Source organism: Mangifera indica, chromosome 6 (genome assembly GCF_011075055.1).
Source record: "Mangifera indica cultivar Alphonso chromosome 6, CATAS_Mindica_2.1, whole genome shotgun sequence".
In the NCBI taxonomy this organism is placed as follows: Eukaryota; Viridiplantae; Streptophyta; class Magnoliopsida; order Sapindales; family Anacardiaceae; genus Mangifera; species Mangifera indica.
In genome coordinates, this window is record NC_058142.1 from 574,717 (window position 1) to 591,839 (window position 17,123).

The 17,123-nt window shown below is 34.1% G+C and overlaps 5 protein-coding genes across 8 annotated transcripts; 4 read left to right on the plus strand and 1 right to left on the minus strand.

Moving 5' to 3' along the window:
• The first annotated feature begins 328 nt into the window (after nt 1-328).
• LOC123217915 (uncharacterized protein DDB_G0285917-like) lies at nt 329-3,348 on the plus strand. Of its 2 annotated transcripts, none has more exons than XM_044638995.1 (3): nt 329-819; nt 2,353-2,511; nt 2,909-3,348. In XM_044638995.1, exons 1-3 carry the CDS (start codon nt 472-474, stop codon nt 3,038-3,040), a joined length of 639 nt encoding a protein of 212 aa, XP_044494930.1. In that variant the 5' UTR covers nt 329-471; the 3' UTR covers nt 3,041-3,348. The 2 variants fall into 2 exon arrangements, with proteins under 2 accessions (XP_044494930.1, XP_044494929.1); XM_044638994.1 differs by having other exon boundaries at nt 331-819; nt 2,897-3,348.
• A 478-nt stretch (nt 3,349-3,826) lies between these two features.
• LOC123218098 (mitochondrial pyruvate carrier 4-like) lies at nt 3,827-6,200 on the minus strand. Its single transcript, XM_044639317.1, has 5 exons — nt 6,048-6,200; nt 5,363-5,461; nt 5,142-5,194; nt 4,411-4,484; nt 3,827-4,098 (listed from the first exon to the last, which is right to left on the minus strand). The coding sequence occupies exons 1-5, from the start codon at nt 6,100-6,102 to the stop codon at nt 4,053-4,055; spliced, it is 327 nt and encodes a 108-aa protein (XP_044495252.1). The 5' UTR covers nt 6,103-6,200; the 3' UTR covers nt 3,827-4,052.
• Nucleotides 6,201-6,633: 433 nt separating this feature from the next.
• Nucleotides 6,634-9,095, plus strand: LOC123218100 (mediator of RNA polymerase II transcription subunit 11). 2 transcript variants are annotated; one of them, XM_044639320.1, is made up of 4 exons: nt 6,634-6,806; nt 7,270-7,538; nt 7,637-7,753; nt 8,690-9,095. In XM_044639320.1, exons 2-4 carry the CDS (start codon nt 7,383-7,385, stop codon nt 8,867-8,869), a joined length of 453 nt encoding a protein of 150 aa, XP_044495255.1. In that variant the 5' UTR covers nt 6,634-6,806; nt 7,270-7,382; the 3' UTR covers nt 8,870-9,095. The 2 variants fall into 2 exon arrangements, with proteins under 2 accessions (XP_044495255.1, XP_044495256.1); XM_044639321.1 differs by having other exon boundaries at nt 8,693-9,095.
• An 894-nt stretch (nt 9,096-9,989) lies between these two features.
• LOC123218173 (probable carboxylesterase SOBER1-like) lies at nt 9,990-13,151 on the plus strand. 2 transcript variants are annotated; one of them, XM_044639440.1, is made up of 6 exons: nt 9,990-10,277; nt 11,251-11,303; nt 11,968-12,091; nt 12,187-12,308; nt 12,628-12,753; nt 12,833-13,151. In XM_044639440.1, exons 1-6 carry the CDS (start codon nt 10,025-10,027, stop codon nt 12,920-12,922), a joined length of 768 nt encoding a protein of 255 aa, XP_044495375.1. In that variant the 5' UTR covers nt 9,990-10,024; the 3' UTR covers nt 12,923-13,151. The 2 variants fall into 2 exon arrangements, with proteins under 2 accessions (XP_044495375.1, XP_044495376.1); XM_044639441.1 differs by having other exon boundaries at nt 9,991-10,277; nt 12,646-12,753.
• A 1,079-nt stretch (nt 13,152-14,230) lies between these two features.
• On the plus strand, nt 14,231-15,267 carry LOC123218275 (putative uncharacterized protein DDB_G0286333). Its single transcript, XM_044639618.1, has one exon. It carries the CDS (start codon nt 14,380-14,382, stop codon nt 15,025-15,027), a length of 648 nt encoding a protein of 215 aa, XP_044495553.1. The 5' UTR covers nt 14,231-14,379; the 3' UTR covers nt 15,028-15,267.
• The last annotated feature ends 1,856 nt before the right edge of the window (nt 15,268-17,123 follow it).

Below are 17,123 nucleotides of genomic sequence, written 5' to 3' on the forward strand. Positions count from 1 at the left end.
TTTTTTAATAATTTTTTATTTTCAATGATTATTTTTAACCTTCTTAAATAATTTTTTATTGGCTAATTTTTTTAATTTATTATATATATATTTTAATAATTTTTTTAATAAATTAATTATTAATTTAAATAATTTAAATTTAAATTAATTATTATAAATTTGAGTTAAACTATTTAATTTTGTGTGAACTTAATTTTAAGTTCATAAAAAAATTTTATTAGCTATGATTACCGGGTTCGGCTTACTCTATAAACCCATCCGGGTATTTTTGCAAAATGGGAACGGTGCCGTTTCACTTAAAATAAACATGGCCCCGCTCAGTAAGGTCTTCCCAAAGTTGGGAACAATAGGTGATAAAAGAGAGATGCGAGAAATTTTCTTGTAGTCACCGAGTCAGGCTCAGAACCCAACTCAGCGCCCGATCCGCCCACCAAGCCAATCATTTAATTTCATTGAAATCAAAAAAAATTAATGGAGGGAGTTGGCGCTAGACTGGGGCGTTCCTCCACCCGGTATGGCCCGACCACGGTGTTCACCGGACCGGTTAGAAAGTGGAAGAAGAGATGGATCCACGTTTCTCCGTCAAACAACAACACAAACAACAACAGCAGCAATAATCCTCACCCGCATCAGAATCATCACAACAGTAACGGAAGTAACGGCTCGCATCTGTTGCTGTACAAGTGGACGTCACTCTCTAGAAGAGACAACAACGGTAAAGGTATTGGGAATAGTGACAACGGCAATGGAGACAAGGGCTCCGTTAAGGATGATACGATGCCAGAGGAGCCTCCTAGGCGTAAATTCAAATACATGCCGGTATTTAAACTTCTGGGTTCATTAAAGTTTTCTTTTTTTAATTTTTAAATTGGGTCTTGGGATGTTCTGCTGTTAATTGGGTGGTGGTTTTTTATTGGTTTTTTGAACTGTGTTTTGTTTGATTTGGGATTTTGATTAGATGTGTGAACAGTGCTTTAGGGTTTTATTGTATGGTAATGGTTTAGATTGTAAGCTTGGTGTGGTTGCTGGACATTTGATGGAAAGAAGAAATTTTTATGGGGTTTCTAATGGTAATGTGGTTGTTTGACAGTGCAAAATATGATCTGGAGAATCAGGTTTTGTGTTAGGGCTTTGATTTTTTTTTTCTTTCTTTCTAAAGAAGTGGATGAATTATACAAGTCAGTGGAGAATGAGCAGGAAGAAAGTTATATTAGACATTTAGAAGATGTAATGCATCTACATGCGAATTTGTATCAAGAGATTGTTACTTTTGTTATCTCTTGGTGGACCATAGCTATTACCAAGACAATTTACATTATATTATGCCGTGGTTGATAAGAGATAAGGTTTTTCAACATGAGAGTTTATAAAATCTTGGGAGATTTATGTGTTTCATATTTGAACCTTGTAAACACAAAAAACATTATTGGCTTACTATTTATGGACTTTGCTATTATTGGGTATTTTTTACTTATGGGATTAGTGGTCCTTAAACACATGTTAAACATCATTGATATGGGCATAATGTGTGTTGGTTCAAAATTTTTGTTCATATGGTTTTGGAGTGAGGCTAAGGTGTGCTGTAATTGATGATATCTTTTGTTTCATTGTCATTGGACAACATAAATAAAATTTTCACGCAACACATGGTTACCGCATTCACAAGATTTGAAGACTTGTAATCTGTAAAGAAAGCAATTCTCTAGCTGAGGACTGCAAGTTCTTTATACTATTATGGGATATTCTCCGCCCACAACTATGTTAACTGTTTCCCAAGTTAGTATATGTCTGCTGACTTGATATGGACTCTGATGGTAATCTAAAATAATTTGGGAATATACTGTAAATGTTGAAAGGACACCAATTTGCAATGGTAATTGTTAGAGATGAACAATCCTATCTGGCATTTATTTATTACTCCAATTCTTGTCTATGATAGTGACTTAAAATCCTGACAATGATCCAGCCTTTGAAGTGATTAGTTGTTTCACATTTTTTAGTGAATAATTGAACAATCTGTTTGGTTTAGTGGAAATTCTCATGTGATTAGATCTCTTGGGACTGTACAAAAGTTCTTAGGACTGAAATTTGCCAAAATCAGGATGGGAGGGTTTTGGTTTAATTTTTAAGTTTAACCAAAAATAAATAAATAAAGTGTTTCGGGTGTAAACAGATTGACAAGCTTGTGAGTTTTATTTGAAGCAATGTGGACGGGGCAATGACTCTGTCGTTCTAGTTTGCAATTATGCTTTATAATGGGGCTGATTAAGTGTCTGTTATTTTGTCTCTTGTATTCTTGGTTTTTAGTACACTATTTGGATGGATGATGGTGTTGGTTCTTTTACAATGTAGATTGCCGTGCTAGAGGAGCAAAAAAGGGCTGCTGAAATTGAGGCTGCAGAAAATGCTGAAAATGAAGCTAAACCTACTGATACTGAAACAAGTGCTCATAGGAGTGATGGTTTTGATGAAAAGCCTGACATTAATGATGTACCTATGGAGGAAAATCAGGTAAATGGTTAGCTATATGCCATCTGTTAATGCAGTTTCCTTTTCAAAGCTGTTCTTAGTTTGAATTTTTGAAGTGCTTCTGTAGCTAATGCCATATATACATAATGATTTATACTGAAAACTTATGTGGACTGATGCTTGGAGGGTATTCCCTCTTTTTTCTTCAAAATAGAAAGTGAATTACACCATCTCAGCAACCATACTTTTATTACACTCCATACTAATCTTAGAATGCAATTAATAAAATGAAACAATCTAAGTTCTCATCAGCCCTCGATTTGAACTTGAAATTTTTGTGAACCTTATCACTTCAAACCACTAGAATGCATTCTGATTCATGTCTTATGATATCATTTAGCACTCCCTTGAACTTCAATTGTCTCAGGATGACAAACAGGTAGTTCGACAGGATTTAAATGAAAGCACTCTGGATTTGAGTTTGGGTTTGAAGGCACATGATGGTGACTCCAACTCAAAAACGGATCTGATCAGAGATGGTAAGTTGGAAAGACTGAATTCAAGTAAGTAGATGCCTTCCGTAGGTTCTGTTTTGCTGCAGAGAATATAACAACAAAATCACCTTAGAGATCCGAATTTTTCCCAGGATTCTGATCTAGTGCTGACTGTCATAGTTGAGTGGCTTGTTCTTGTATTTTTTGTCCTTTTTCGACACTTCATTGCAGAGCTGATTACAATTTGTATTGATTGTGTTTTGAATAACACAATCATTTTTCTTTTCTGAAATTGAACCAATTGATTTGTTTTGTTGGGATATTAGTTGGATTGTACTCATGGAGCCTACAAATTAATTTAGTTCCTTGACAGCTTCTATTACAATTACAAATCTGTTTGTTAATCTTCAGATATGATGGAGTAAATTTACAATATCTGTGCCAAAAACAAGACTTAATCAAAATGTTGATTATAATGTGAAGTTTGCAGACATTTTCTGGTTTCAGTAGTGGCTGGATCATCTGTTAAGTTGAATGAATATTAAGTAGCAATTTGAAGAGAAGCTCTTTGTGAAATCATCAAATTTTATCTCCATATTTCAATAGCTTCTTCTGTTCAATGATCAGTATACTCAAGTGCATTCGAACTGCTAATCAATTTAGGATAAGCAATATGAGCTGAAGCAGGGTGAGGAGAATGATTATCAGTTAAAGCATCATAAAGAATTCATATAAATATAAAGGGTAAACTGGGTTTTGAAGATCTGCTTGCACTTATCCAGAGTTTAATTTCTTGACTTTGCATCAAATCTGATACTGATAACCTATTTTGGGTGATACGAAATTTGCAAATAGATGAAATATAGGAGTCAAAACGATTTTTTATTAGCCCATCCAAATTTCCCTGAATTTTTAAATGCCTTTCAAGCAAAATGGGAAAGACAACCATTATTCAGTACAAGCCATGTATTAATGAACATATATGAACTTGAATAAATTGCAAGAACCAAAAACAACACATTACATAATGGGGCAAACTTAACGTGGTCAGTCACCCTGAAAACAAGATGTTGAGACAATTTTTTGTCATCATTCTTTTGCAACTGCTGCCTCTGGCTCAGAAAAGTAATCATGCCTGAAAATAAGAAATAAAAGATTTACTATGCGGAAAAGTCACAAGAGATAGGAATCAAAATATGTGACGAACATTCCATGATTGTTGGAGCCAAAAAAATCAAGGAGAATTTCTCTCAGAACTCCAAGGTGACTGTGAGAAATTTCGTATGGACAAAATGGTGTTAACTTTGCACTTTCTTCAATCGCTAAGGAATATGTTTATATTGTACTGAGGACAAAGAAAAAGAATTTACAGAAACTAATGGAATAAGAACACTTTACTTATAAAAAGCTAAGTATCATACACTCTTCTATATTTCAATTTACTTACTTAATCTTGCGTGAAAGTTGGTAGAGTCCTGTTCCAGCCATTGCAATATTTACACTAAAAAGATTCCAGTTCTTCTGTAATAAAGAAAGAAAAACTGCAAGAATTAGTATGCACCCAAACATGTCTCCCTGGATTATCTGTGAGCAGAACTAATGAGAAAGAACAAATTTTGTGCTAAAATTAGGATCTTCCCAAAGGAAAATGGGATTCCTAAAGTTTGATAAAGGGCTCTATAATTTTCTTCTCTTCGAGTTCCCCATCAAGGTATGAGATCCGATAGAAAGAATAGAAAATAAGATATCAGCATGCCAAATGTTTTCAGTATTTTATGCTCACTACATTCTCATTCAATTGACAAAGCAAAAACAAGAAATCATGGCTTTTAGTAAGTAAATGGTCTCATTATACAGAACTCTTTCTTCCTTCTAGTCCCCTCTAAACTCATTACTCATTTCAAGGACACCCTAACGTCAGATATTATCACATTATCAGATGACATAATTGACACACAAAACTCTTTGGAAAGACAATAGGAAAATATTATTACATAATAAAACGCAAACAATCATCGCAAAATATCAATTGAGGTATATTAAGTTGGTCAAGCAAGTAGACAAGAACACAACAAAACAAAACTTTGCAATTACAAAGCTAAACAGAAAACTGCAAGAGGAATAAGCTGCAAATCCCCTCTTCTGAAAAGTAGTCATCTTATCTATAACCAGACTTACAGGTGTGATCACAGTGCTGTATCGCGACCAGATAATTCCAGTGCATGCCACGGCTGGATAGCACATGCCAAAGGTTTAAAAAATATATATATAAGAATACCACAACTTGATGCAGGATGAAACGATAACTAGTTCTCAAATTCACACCTCAAAAAGGAATTCAAACTTAGATTTTCTGTCAACTGAAACTAAACACTTCAGAATTTACATGAATAACATACCAATTTGCTGGGGATAGGAAAGTTTTTCTGGTGGTTTAGAAAAGTCAGCAACATTTGCTATACTGATGCCCCATTTAAATGTTGGTGCCCAAAAGTGAACTACAATCAACATACATACATCATTGTTGCCAAAATAAAGCATATCATACAACAAGAATTGACTAACAATAACATAAAAGTTGTTGATGTTGTCTTGATCTGTACATAGCAGACCACTCATAGCTGCGAGGTACTGTCAGCTTTGACTTTCATTGGCCTCACAAATTTGCCTTACAGAAGGACCCAAGGCGCTCCTCTTCGTTGTGGTATTTTTGAAATCAATAAAAATCAACACTAAAATTTACAGATTCATCTAACAGATCATATTTTGCCACAAAAAAAGGTAAAACCGTTGTCTGATTACTGAGTTTTCAATCAAATAGAGTTCAAAGTTTCACCTTTAGATTAAATATTTAAAAAGAAAAGAATTTTTAGTCCAGTTTCAACTGAGATTTGGTAATATTCTGATAAAAGATTTAAACACCAAAAAGCCATCGTCGTAGAAATTTAATTGAAAAAAAAAAAAAAAACCTAAACAACGGATCTTAATCGCGAAGATGAAAATATATTTGCATATTTTTGGCGTCAAAGAATAGAAAAAAATTTTAAAAAAGGTCGGGTTGAAGAACCAAAAGAGTCAACTCACTGGTTTTAGGACCGGCAGGGTGGTTCCAGAGAGCTTGAAGCTTGGAAGTTGCCATGGAATCAACTCTCCTCTGAAGACTTGAGGTTGGTAGGTCGCATATATCTACCACGCAGCCAGCTGAATGGGCGTTAAAAATTATCGGTAAACCGAACCGAATCGGTATTTGAACCGAAATGAAGTTAAATTCGAATTGAGTCTATTCACGCATAAACTTGATTCAAACAAGTCCGAAACTAACCGATCCTATACAAACTTGAGCAAGCTTGAGCCTATATTTTTGAGCTTAAGCTACTCATTAAATTTATAAATTAAAAATTTTAATACAAAACGACATTGTTTTAATAACAAGCTAGTTAAAAGTTTGAGTTTGAAATGAGTTAAACTGAATTTGAATCAAGTTTGAGCTTACCTTTTATGAGCTCAAGCTGGAGCTCTACTATATGTAAATCAAACTGAGCTGAACTTTCAAACTTGACTCAGTTCGAATCTAACTCTGATCGAAAATATCCGGAAAATTGGGTATTCAGTAAACCGGTTCGATTTCTGGTTTGTTAAAATTAGAGAACCGGGGCCCGAGCCCTAAATTAATTCGATATTTTTCACTCTTCGGCTCTTCGCCTCTTCCCTTCCTTTCCTCTTCATCCGAAAGCACGACGCCAGTTTCCTTCAGCCTTAATTCCAGCCGACGCACGACGAAAGTCTCCGTTATCTATCATTCTTTCCCGGTAATATTGAAAGAGCAGCCTATGTGACAGACAGGTAAGAAGTTCTTGCTCTATTGTGCATGTTCTTCTTCAACTTTTTTCAGTTTGAGCCTTGATGATGCTTGGTAGAATAGAAGCATTGATGTTCACCTGGAAAAAATAACCTTTTCCAAAGCATTTGATTATACCAAATAGAATTGTATTGCTTGTACACTAATTCGGGAAGCTTCATAATACGTGCTGCTTGTTTCTTTGCTATTTATCATATGTGAAAGAGAAAAATGTTGCAGTTCTGGTTTTAGGCATTAATGAGATTAAAATGTGAATTTCCATATAAATTTCAATCAAGTTTTCTCTGTATCGTTTTCTCTTTTCTTTTCCCTGCCGGTCAGTGCCTCGAAAAGGATTGATTGCTGTGATTTTTTTTTTTTAAATATCTATTAAAATGAAGAGTTCAGTGGATTTTGACTGTGAAAATGCTGCAAGTTCTGCTTGCTATGACATTAACACTTATGCAGAGTGGTTAGGAAAATTCTGGAATTTGGAGGCTGAAATTTGATTTTTGGTGACACTTGGCTGATATGTGAAATTATTATCCATTGGATCTGACTGTGGGCTTAATGAGCAATTTATGTGCAAATTCTGGAATTTGGGGACTGGAATTGCATTAGACCTAAAATCCAACTCAACATCTTTGAAACACGCTCTCCTCTCCATTTCCGTTCCAACTTCCATGGATTCACAGGGCCAAACCACGTCTCTGCAACGACTCCAAAATGTGGAAAAGGTATATTTTAGTTGATCTCTATTGAAAGAATTCCAAATTTTAATGAAAATTCTAACTGAAGATGAGTTAAAAATCTGGTCTTTGATTGAGTGTTGCAGAGAATTGTAAGGGTTTTGGAGCTTGCAGGAGGAGTCATGGATGAACTGGCAAACCCCACAGGTCCCAGAAAAGAATATATCAACAACCATTGCGGCGAGTTCATGAAGTTGATCAAGGTCTATCATTTTTTGCCACAAAATTTGTTGCATTTTTGTGTATTTATTTTATTATAAATTTGATTGGAAGAAATTTTACCTAATGGTGAGCACTAGAGTTTTTAAATCTGATTATTTGATAAGTAAAATTATGAAGATAACCTGATATGAAGCTTGCTTATAACTTGATTAATAGTGGATTTGGAAGTATTTTGGCACTGCTGGTGAGTTTTTGTTTTTAGGATAACAACACCAGAGGAATTAACTATAATCTCTTTTTTTCAATGAAGCTGCCAAACCTTCATTTTCTATTGAAGAAATCAAAATTTCCAATTTTCCTAATACAGGGATATCCTGTCACACAAAATGGGACTAATCTTTGCCGTTAAATGTTTATGACATGGATTTTTCGTTTTATCTAGAAATGATTTGCTTAATAATTATTGGTTGATGTGAATATTTAATTACTGATGTGTAAAATTCTAGTGCTGATTGGATAATTTCACTTTGCAAAAAATGCAAACTAACCCCTTCCCCAAGTTATTATGTAATGACATGGACAATATGTCCACACATGCACACATACTGTCCATGTCATTGCATATAGAAAAAAGATGATTGTTGAGTCTCCCTGAGTGTTGTTATCCCTTGTTTTTGTAGACAAAACTGGTTTTGAGATCTTTGACAACTATATTGTAACTAATCAAGTGCTTCTTGTGGAAACAATTTGTGGGTGTTTAAGAAAGGATTTGGAAGCACTTGATAGCCGCTTTTCCATAAATTCTTTCTTGATGTGTTTGGTAGTGCTTTTTTGGTTTCTTGTATTAAATTCTGCAAAAGAAGTTCTAAAATCTATTCTTTCAAGTGAATTAAGGGATTACGATTTCATTATTGTTGGATCTTGGTAAAATAGATTACTAAGGATTGAGAATCTGGCAATTTTGTGTTTATATGAAGCAGGACATACAAGGGACACTGAGGGATGAGATTAAGAGTGCATGTGAGTACCGTCCATTTGAGAAGTGTGATTATAGTTCAAGAATATCAAATGAGATCTGCTGCAAGAAATTGGAATACATCCTATCGCAGTTGGATGATATGAAGCAGACTATTGACGAATATCATGGTACTGCTTGAGGCTGCATGATAGCTTTTTTTTTGAACTTTTCATACTGTAACAGTACGCTAATTGTTGAATTTTATTTATGTTAAGTACTGTGTGTAGGAGGACATATGATACCTTTTGTCATTCTGATCATTTTGTTTTTGTTATAAGTTGCTCTAGAAATGTAGGATAATGCTTCTGCATTCTAACACTGCGACTCTGAGTAAGTTCATATGCTATTCAAGACCTTTTCAGACATTGCAAGTTTTCTTGAGATATTTTACTCTTTGGCTGATGCTCTTCATACTAATTGTCTTGAAAAATGATAAAAAGAATATTAGTTGATTGTTGAAAATCAGCATGAATTAGTCCATATGGATCAGAACATGGTTATTTTTACTGATCATCTACTGGTTACCGGCATGAACAGCTTTTGTTTCTTGCTTCATGTTTTTATTTATAAACAAAATAAACTGTTACAATCTTAAGTGTAAGGTATAAGATTTGAATCTAACATAAAAAAGTATGAGTTTCTAATGTAGTTTTTTTCAGTTTCGTATAAGAAACTGTAATTTAGTAGTAGTTTGAATCGTACTTTGCATCATAATTTGTTGGTATTTACTTTTTGGGGTTAAAAACGCATATCCTCCCATTAAGGTTAGTTTTAATTTAAGTCAATTCGAATTCAAATGTTTAAATCGAATTTCACTCGAATCCTTTTATAAAAATGAATTCAATCTTTAACTTGAATTTAATGCACTCAATTTAAAGTTCAAATTCAAGTTTAAAAAATTTAAATCGAATTCAATTTTATTTGTAATATGCATTTGAAAAAACAAATCTTGGAAATTCTTTTTATTAAACACATGACATAAACTCGAATAACTTGGATTCAATCGACTCAATACATTTATTTATATTCACTTGTATGCGGTATGGATAAATAATTACATAATTATTATAATATAAATGAAAGACGAGCCTTTGTTAATGGGCCTTTATCGAGCTTCAATCTACAGTACCACAACAAAAGACATAAAAACATTTAAAACTAAAAGTACCTATTTGGCAATATGAAAAGGATAGGGGTATTAAGAGTCTTTTCACCTCCCTCCCCAAACTTGCCAACAACCTTCGATAAAACTTTGAAAATAAAAAAAAAATAAAGACCAGAAATACGGCAACTTATGATATTAACAAAACCGATCGTTCTTCTTACAGTGACGCTCAATAGCACCATTATTTTCATCCTATTTTTCCGACCAAACCCACTTCCCCCCAAGCAAGACACCATGGCTCGAAGCTTTGTTCTGTGGCTTCATGGTTTGGGTGACTCTGGCCCGGCCAATGAACCCATTAAGACACTCTTCACTTCGCCTGAGTTTAGATTCACCAAATGGTCTTTCCCTTCTGCTCCTAATAACCCTGTCACTTGCAACTGTAAGTTTGCTTTTTTTTTTTATGGTGTGATTATAGTTTGTGGATTTTTTGAAACGGGTTTTGTCCTCTGTGGTGTCTTTGTTGTGCATTTCTGTGAAAGTTTTTGTTTTGGTGATCCAAGTGTCACAACTGATTGTTGAATTGGAACCGAGTGGGTATTAGTAGGTTTAGAAATTATGTTTAGAGAAGGAAATAATGGATGTGTTTGTTTATAGAGAAGAAGCAAGTTTGAGGTTGTATTAAGATTCTCGATTTGGTATTTGTTGCTGATTAGGATGTTCTTCAGTCATCATTATGATAGATTTCTGCTAGCTTAAAGTCTCAACCTTGAGCTAGCTTTTGGGGTAGGAGAGGGTCAATAGCAGGGGAGATCCCAACAAGTGGTATCAAAGTCGGAGGTTAAGAGCAATTCCATTTTAAGGGAGGTACCGGCCCAGCTGATTCCAGCTCCAAATATGCCCATCCCCAGAGGCCAGACAAGGGGAGGCTTTGATCCCTGCAGGATCTGTACTCAAGTTGAGGGGAGGTTTGCCCAGTTTACTCCCCGGTTGGCTTGGTTGTTGGGTATGTTGTGAGTGATGGGGGACTGGTGATCCAATGTATGATTAGAAGAGGATTGTTACGAATGGGTGTGGGTTTCATCCGGTGTGCTAGCTTTTGGGGTGGGGGAGACCCTATAACATTTTTTGTGGAGGCCCCAACAAATTTTAAAAAATGGGATTATAGAAATGAGGTCAAATATATACAGGAGAAAAGCTCTTAGTCTTATTTTTTTGTATTAACCTCAAAGAATTTTCATCTTAATCATTTTCTATGCAAGTTTTGTGTCTAGTCACGTTGGAAATTTTGTGCTATGTTTTGGTACTGTCTTCATATTGACTTTGATAGGTTAACATTTACTGATTCTGATAAAGATATGTTGCCTTTTTCTTTCCTGCAATATCTTATGACACTAATATGCTTCTCCTTGTAGATGGCTCTGTGATGCCTTCGTGGTTTGACATTCATGAGATTCCTGTTACTGCTGTAAGTAATAGCACTGCATAGATCATTCTATTAGGAACTTAGATCCCAATCTTCATCTTATTATATAATATTGTATACAAATGTTGAATTGCATTGTATTTTTGTAGATCAAACATAAATTTATTATACTGATGTAGAAATTTAGTATGAAGGCATGAATTGGAGCTTTTTTTTTTCAAAAAAGAATTTGTTAATTCTATCTATGGCACTGGCAGGAAATTTTGAATTTCTGTTGGTATAACCTGCTATGTGATTGCTTGTTAATGTGAATAGTGTTGGATCCTTGTTAGGACTGAAGGTTTTTGGGACACATGTCCTTATTCTAGAGGGTAGAATTTAGTATATAAAGTGTAGATAGGGTTGTAAAAGGGGAAGGGGAGGAGTAAAATTAAGGTTTTTGGGCAACCTTTGGTTGTGACCAGCCTTAGTGCCAATTTGGGTGGTTCTACCAATTGAATGGCCAGAATTGGGAGGCTCTGACTCCTCGGATTGTTGGTTTATCCTTGTAAATACCTTTTATCAATAAAATCGGGCTTAATTTACTCATTTTCTTCAATTTCTTGCTGTGTTTGAGTCAGAGTGGCTGGGTTTCTTAACAATCCTCTACTGGATATTTATCACCTGCTGAGATATTCATTTGAGTTTTTTTTGTCTATGAATTCAGAATTCTCCAAAAGATGAAGCTGGTGTGCTCAAAGCGGTTCAGAATGTGCATGCAATGATAGACAAGGAAATAGCTGCTGGGACAGATCCAAAAAATGTGTTCGTGTGTGGATTTAGTCAAGGAGGTCACTCCTTCTCTTTCTTCCAACAATTTAGCTGACACAGACAAAACATCACTGATTTTGTTATAGGTGTGACTAATATGAACAACATGTTGCAGGTGCCTTGACTTTGGCTAGTATTCTTTTGTACCCAAAAACACTAGGAGGAGGAGCAGTTTTTAGCGGATGGATTCCTTTCAATTCTTCTTTGATTGAAAAATTTAGTGTTGACGCAAGAAAGGTGCCTCTTTGATAGTCTTTCTTTTCATCTCTCGCTCTCTCTGTCGCATAATTCTTTTTTCATTTTTCTGCAATTGCAATTTAATTCTTTTTACCCCATTTCTTGCCTTGCTGTATTCGTTAGAGCAATGGCCAACTAATGACATTTTTAACTGTTTGTAGTTGCGAATGAACGCACCCAACATCTATAGTCAAAGTATCTGAATTAGTTGTAGATTTACATCTTTTTAAACTAGTAAACATTTATTTATCTTCTGGGTTTACTTGCTTTGAATTATACCTCTATTATATTATCTTACTGCATGTTTTAATGGTCTGAGGTCCGAAATCTATTACAGACTCCAATTCTGTGGTCTCATGGAATGGCTGACCGAACGGTATTGTTTGAGGCTGGACAAGCAGGTCCACCATTCCTTGAGCAAGCTGGCGTAAGCTGTGAGTTTAAGGTAATTAACATGGTACCTTCTCTGATTCACTCAATATTATTCGACTTTATTAAAACTTTGTTTTACGATAATTTTATAGGCTTATCCTGGTCTTGGCCACTCCATAAGTAATGAGGAGCTACGGAATCTCGAATCATGGATCAAGAGTCGTCTGAGTAGCTCTTCCTAAAAAGTTTGAGTAGTGTTAAAATGCAAAGGCACTACTTCTCGTGATTTTTATTGTTGCCAATGTACTGGAGAAACAGAAGTTGGTAAGATAATTATGCATATTGTGGTTATAATGTCTTCATGATTTGATTGTATCGCTTTTAGTTCAGTGAGGTAATGTGGAATTGTTTCAACTTATCGGAGCAATTATTGGAAGAGCTATGTTATGTACACATAGTTTTGACTATTGAGATGAAGTGTCATCATATGATTGAATTATTTTATTTTTAATTCAAAAATTTTCAATTACATGATGATATAATATTTATATACTCAATTGAATACTCAAAACTACGTGTATATATAGTATTGCTCAATCCACCTAGGTTCGACCATCTAGCTAAATTGACATGTAAAAGAGGTTCTAAATTTTATGTAGAAAAAACAGACAAGTTGATGCCATATGCATTCATAATCAATATCAATTTAGAATTTATGGTTTATAACAATATAATTGGGTATTATTATTATTATTATTATTATTATTATTATTTATTATTCAAAATTGGTGATATATAATTATTGATATTCATTATAAATATACGTAGTTTTATTAGACATGAATCGTGGTAGTAGGTCCAAACTCATCTCTCCCATTAACCTTCAAAATGCTTTTGATGATTTACTTTCACGGTTCTACCATCTCTCTCCATATTTCTTCCTTACAACTTAAAATTGGCCTTGAAATGTCTAGGTAGGTCAAGATATTTCAACTCAAATAAATAATTGAATGTTAGAAGTCAATTCAAGTACATCAAAGGAAGCTTAAACTCGATTTAATGAAAAAGTTTAAAGTTTGATTCATATTTGTGACTCAGTGACTTGGATGGATTAAGGTTAGACATATTTTTTTACGTTTTATTTGATTTGACTTGATTTGATTATTAAATAATAATATTTATTTTTTTAACAAAAATAACATTTTAATCATTAAAAACAATATTTGATTGATTTAGTTTAATATAAGATATGAATTATATTCAAATCGATTTAAATTAAATAATTAACTTATAAATTAGACCAAATTAAATCTCATTCTAACTCAAAATTGACACCACTGCCAAGTAACTAAAAACTTAAAACTTTAACTCAAATTCTAATAAAATTTAATCCACATGAATTTGAGTCCGAACTTAACGAAGCTGCTAAGCTGGCGTTTAAGCCTGAGCCGACTGGGCTCGGGTCTAGCTCTGGATTACTAAAATACCAAATGTCTCCTGAATCTACGTCACCAACCCCAAGATTTTTCTTAAACATAAAAACCAAATAACTTAAAAATGAAAGAAAACCCATCGACCTTTCAAAGTCCAAACCTCCCAGTCTCCTTCTCTGTTAGATGGTAAGACTCTAAACACACACTCTCTCTCTCTCTCTCCGTCTCAAACAGATTCCATCTCATTTTCATCTTCATCTTCAACTATGAAGAAACTATACCGCAAAGGCGCGGTTCATCCTTCTCTCCCAATAATATCCGACCACCTGTCCTTTCTTCCCGCCACAATCCTCACCCTCACCGCCGCTCTTTCCCATGAAGACAGAGAGGTTTTAGCTTACCTCATCTCTTGCTCTAACCACCACAACAGCTTTCAGACTCAGAGAACAAAAAACAACAACACCCAGAAGAGTCTTGCTAAAAGTAAGAGTAATAGTAGCGATCATCCTCCCCTTTTCAGCTGCGATTGTTTCAGATGTTATATGAGTTACTGGGTCAAGTGGGACGAGTCGCCTAATCGCCAACTCATACACGAGATCATCGACGCGTTTGAAGACGAGTTGTTGCGTAAGAACAACAAGGTGAAGAAGAAGAACAACAACAAGAAGGATAAGAAAAAGAAAGGCGGTGCTGGGAATTATAATAATAATAATAATAATAATAACGATAACTCGGATGAGTTAAAGCGGCCGAGTAATGATCATCAGGTGAGTTTGGGAAATGAATCGTTCGCTGAGTCGGAAGAAACGATTAGTAAAGATGGTGAACACCGTGAAGATGGAGAAGAAGAGAGGGGTTCAGTGAAAAGCTTCGTAAGCTTCATTGGAGAAAAGATTTGGGGTGTTTGGGGATAAGTACAAATTAATCTTGTGAAGGTGCAAGATTAACATTAAAACAGGTGGGTTTAGACTAATTCCAGTTTTAATTTGTTCTCTATTATGAGAAAAAATAATTTTAGGTTATTTTTTTTTTTTTTTTGTACTTTTTTTGGCTTCTTGTATGTTACCCTTACCTATATAATGTAAAAATTAGAAGGGTAGTTCTATTTTGAAGCATCAATCGTTCAAAATCAACCCTTCATGTTTCTCTCCTAATTTCTTCTTATTCCTTAACTTCACTTTTGAATTTGTTAGGTTATTGACTTGATATTATGTTATTGGGTCGATCACGAAAATTAGAATTTAGCTTGGTGATGCAATTGTTACAGATTACGTTGCAATTTTGAAGTTTTCGTAATGTCACAACATGAATTCTCCTGAGTTAAATAAAAATTAATTTAAATTTAGTTTAAATATGAATTATTAAATTCGAGTTTGGGCTTAATTTACATAGTTAATGATGATAAGAAGAAGATGATGATGAGTGATCAAAAAAAGGAAGAATTGCGCATGAAGAGGAGTTCCACTACAACGATGAATTCAAGCTAAATTGTCGAGGTGGAGTTTTGTCTCAGGTGGATTTTGGAGATTTTTTTAGGGTTTTGCTTTTTGGGGGAAAAAGAAAATAAAGAAAACTGGAAAAGCCATGTTTGCAGGAATATTGCCATCTGCTACATTGTAGTTGTACTCGTATTATCAAAATTTTGGCCTTGCAGTTGTTGCCAAGTATATTCCGCTTCTGAGTGCTAAATTTTGTTCTGAAAAATAACAGAAAGGGCGTTCTGGTCTGAATGAAAAAATGGTCATGGAAGGAAAAGGAATAGTTGTCTCTACAAACGAGGACGGCAAAAGCAAGAGGCTTCTTCGATTAAAGCGAAGGACCCATTGAGTCACTCCAAACCTCTTTTTTGTTGTTCTCCAGAAGCATTTATTCTTCATAAATTTCACTCACTTTTACCATCTTACCCCTTCTCACTTTTCCCTTTAATTAAGGGCCTTTTATGCATTAAGGAAGGGCTGAATTTGAATTCTGCTAACTTGATATTTAATTTGAATAAGTCAAATTTAATTTAGAGGTAGATTTAACTCAAATTTAAATAAAATAAGCTCAAATCTAATATGTCCTTGAAAGTTTATTGATAAATTTATATTTTTTAATAATTTTTTATTTTTTACTATGATGACTAATTTTTTTTTTACCTTTTTTGAGAGTTAATTTGACAATCTCAACAACAATTTGAGTAAATTTATGATCAATTTTTTATTTAAATCAAACTTAAATTAATTTTTATTTAAGATTTGTTTAATTTAAATTCGTCCCTAATTAAAAGATTAATAAATATATTATTTTTAATTTTTTTTAAAATTATGATATTACCCCTAACAAAATTGTATTCCCCGTGTGAGGTCAGCAAATCCAATTTCCACGATCACAATCAATTATCAATCATATTGAACACATCAATTCTCAATAAGAAAAAAAAAATAAAACCGCATTTGTATATGTGATAGAGTTTTGATCAGGTACGCTTTGATTATAATTTATGTAGTAAAATAATTTTACTTAGACATTGGTACTTCAAATTTTGTTCTTATTACCATTTTTCTAAGGAGTAGTTGACATAGTACGACCGAATGAATGCATATAGTTTATAAGGGAAAGGGACTATTTCCCACCCATTTTTTACCTCATTCTCAAACTGATATTTATGACAGATCAAAAACTCTTTCTCCCACCTATGATAAAACTGTCGTCCATTTTTTCTATTAAAGAGAGGGATAAAATAGTTATTTTACTGTTTATGTTAAAAAATTATAAAATTTATTACTTTTCACCCCCCATAGGTTTAGAAACTAACATTTCATTTTTACTTAAAGTTTTTAAACTTTAAAACGTAACATTTTCACCCCCAAACCTAGGGTTTTCATATTTTTCAAAATGCAGCCACCCCTCATAACTTTCAAAAATCGCAGTTTCACCTCCGTTCTTCAACTTCATCTTTCGACGTCGTCACCGACCTCCTCCTTCTCCTGGTGCGACGACGGTGATGTTACGAAGAGATCTCTCTTCG

Bases quoted from the DNA above. Each gene is read 5' to 3' on its own strand.
- LOC123217915 (XM_044638994.1), top strand. From the start codon at position 472: ATGGAGGGAGTTGGCGCTAGACTGGGGCGTTCCTCCACCCGGTATGGC. The intron at 820-2,352 runs GTATTTAAACTT...TTTACAATGTAG, and splicing joins GTAAATTCAAATACATGCCG to ATTGCCGTGCTAGAGGAGCA. The intron at 2,512-2,896 runs GTAAATGGTTAG...CAATTGTCTCAG, and splicing joins TACCTATGGAGGAAAATCAG to GATGACAAACAGGTAGTTCG.
- LOC123218098 (XM_044639317.1), bottom strand. From the start codon at position 6,102: ATGGCAACTTCCAAGCTTCAAGCTCTCTGGAACCACCCTGCCGGTCCT. The intron at 5,462-6,047 runs GTGAGTTGACTC...TGTTGATTGTAG, and splicing joins CCCTGCCGGTCCTAAAACCA to TTCACTTTTGGGCACCAACA. The intron at 4,099-4,410 runs GTAAGTAAATTG...TCTTATTTTCAG, and splicing joins CAACTTTCACGCAAGATTAA to GCATGATTACTTTTCTGAGC.
- LOC123218100 (XM_044639320.1), top strand. From the start codon at position 7,383: ATGTGCAAATTCTGGAATTTGGGGACTGGAATTGCATTAGACCTAAAA. The intron at 7,539-7,636 runs GTATATTTTAGT...TGAGTGTTGCAG, and splicing joins GACTCCAAAATGTGGAAAAG to AGAATTGTAAGGGTTTTGGA. The intron at 7,754-8,689 runs GTCTATCATTTT...GTTTATATGAAG, and splicing joins AGTTCATGAAGTTGATCAAG to CAGGACATACAAGGGACACT.
- LOC123218173 (XM_044639440.1), top strand. From the start codon at position 10,025: ATGATATTAACAAAACCGATCGTTCTTCTTACAGTGACGCTCAATAGC. The intron at 10,278-11,250 runs GTAAGTTTGCTT...TTCTCCTTGTAG, and splicing joins TAACCCTGTCACTTGCAACT to ATGGCTCTGTGATGCCTTCG. The intron at 12,309-12,627 runs GTGCCTCTTTGA...TAATGGTCTGAG, and splicing joins TTAGTGTTGACGCAAGAAAG to GTCCGAAATCTATTACAGAC.
- LOC123218275 (XM_044639618.1), top strand. From the start codon at position 14,380: ATGAAGAAACTATACCGCAAAGGCGCGGTTCATCCTTCTCTCCCAATA.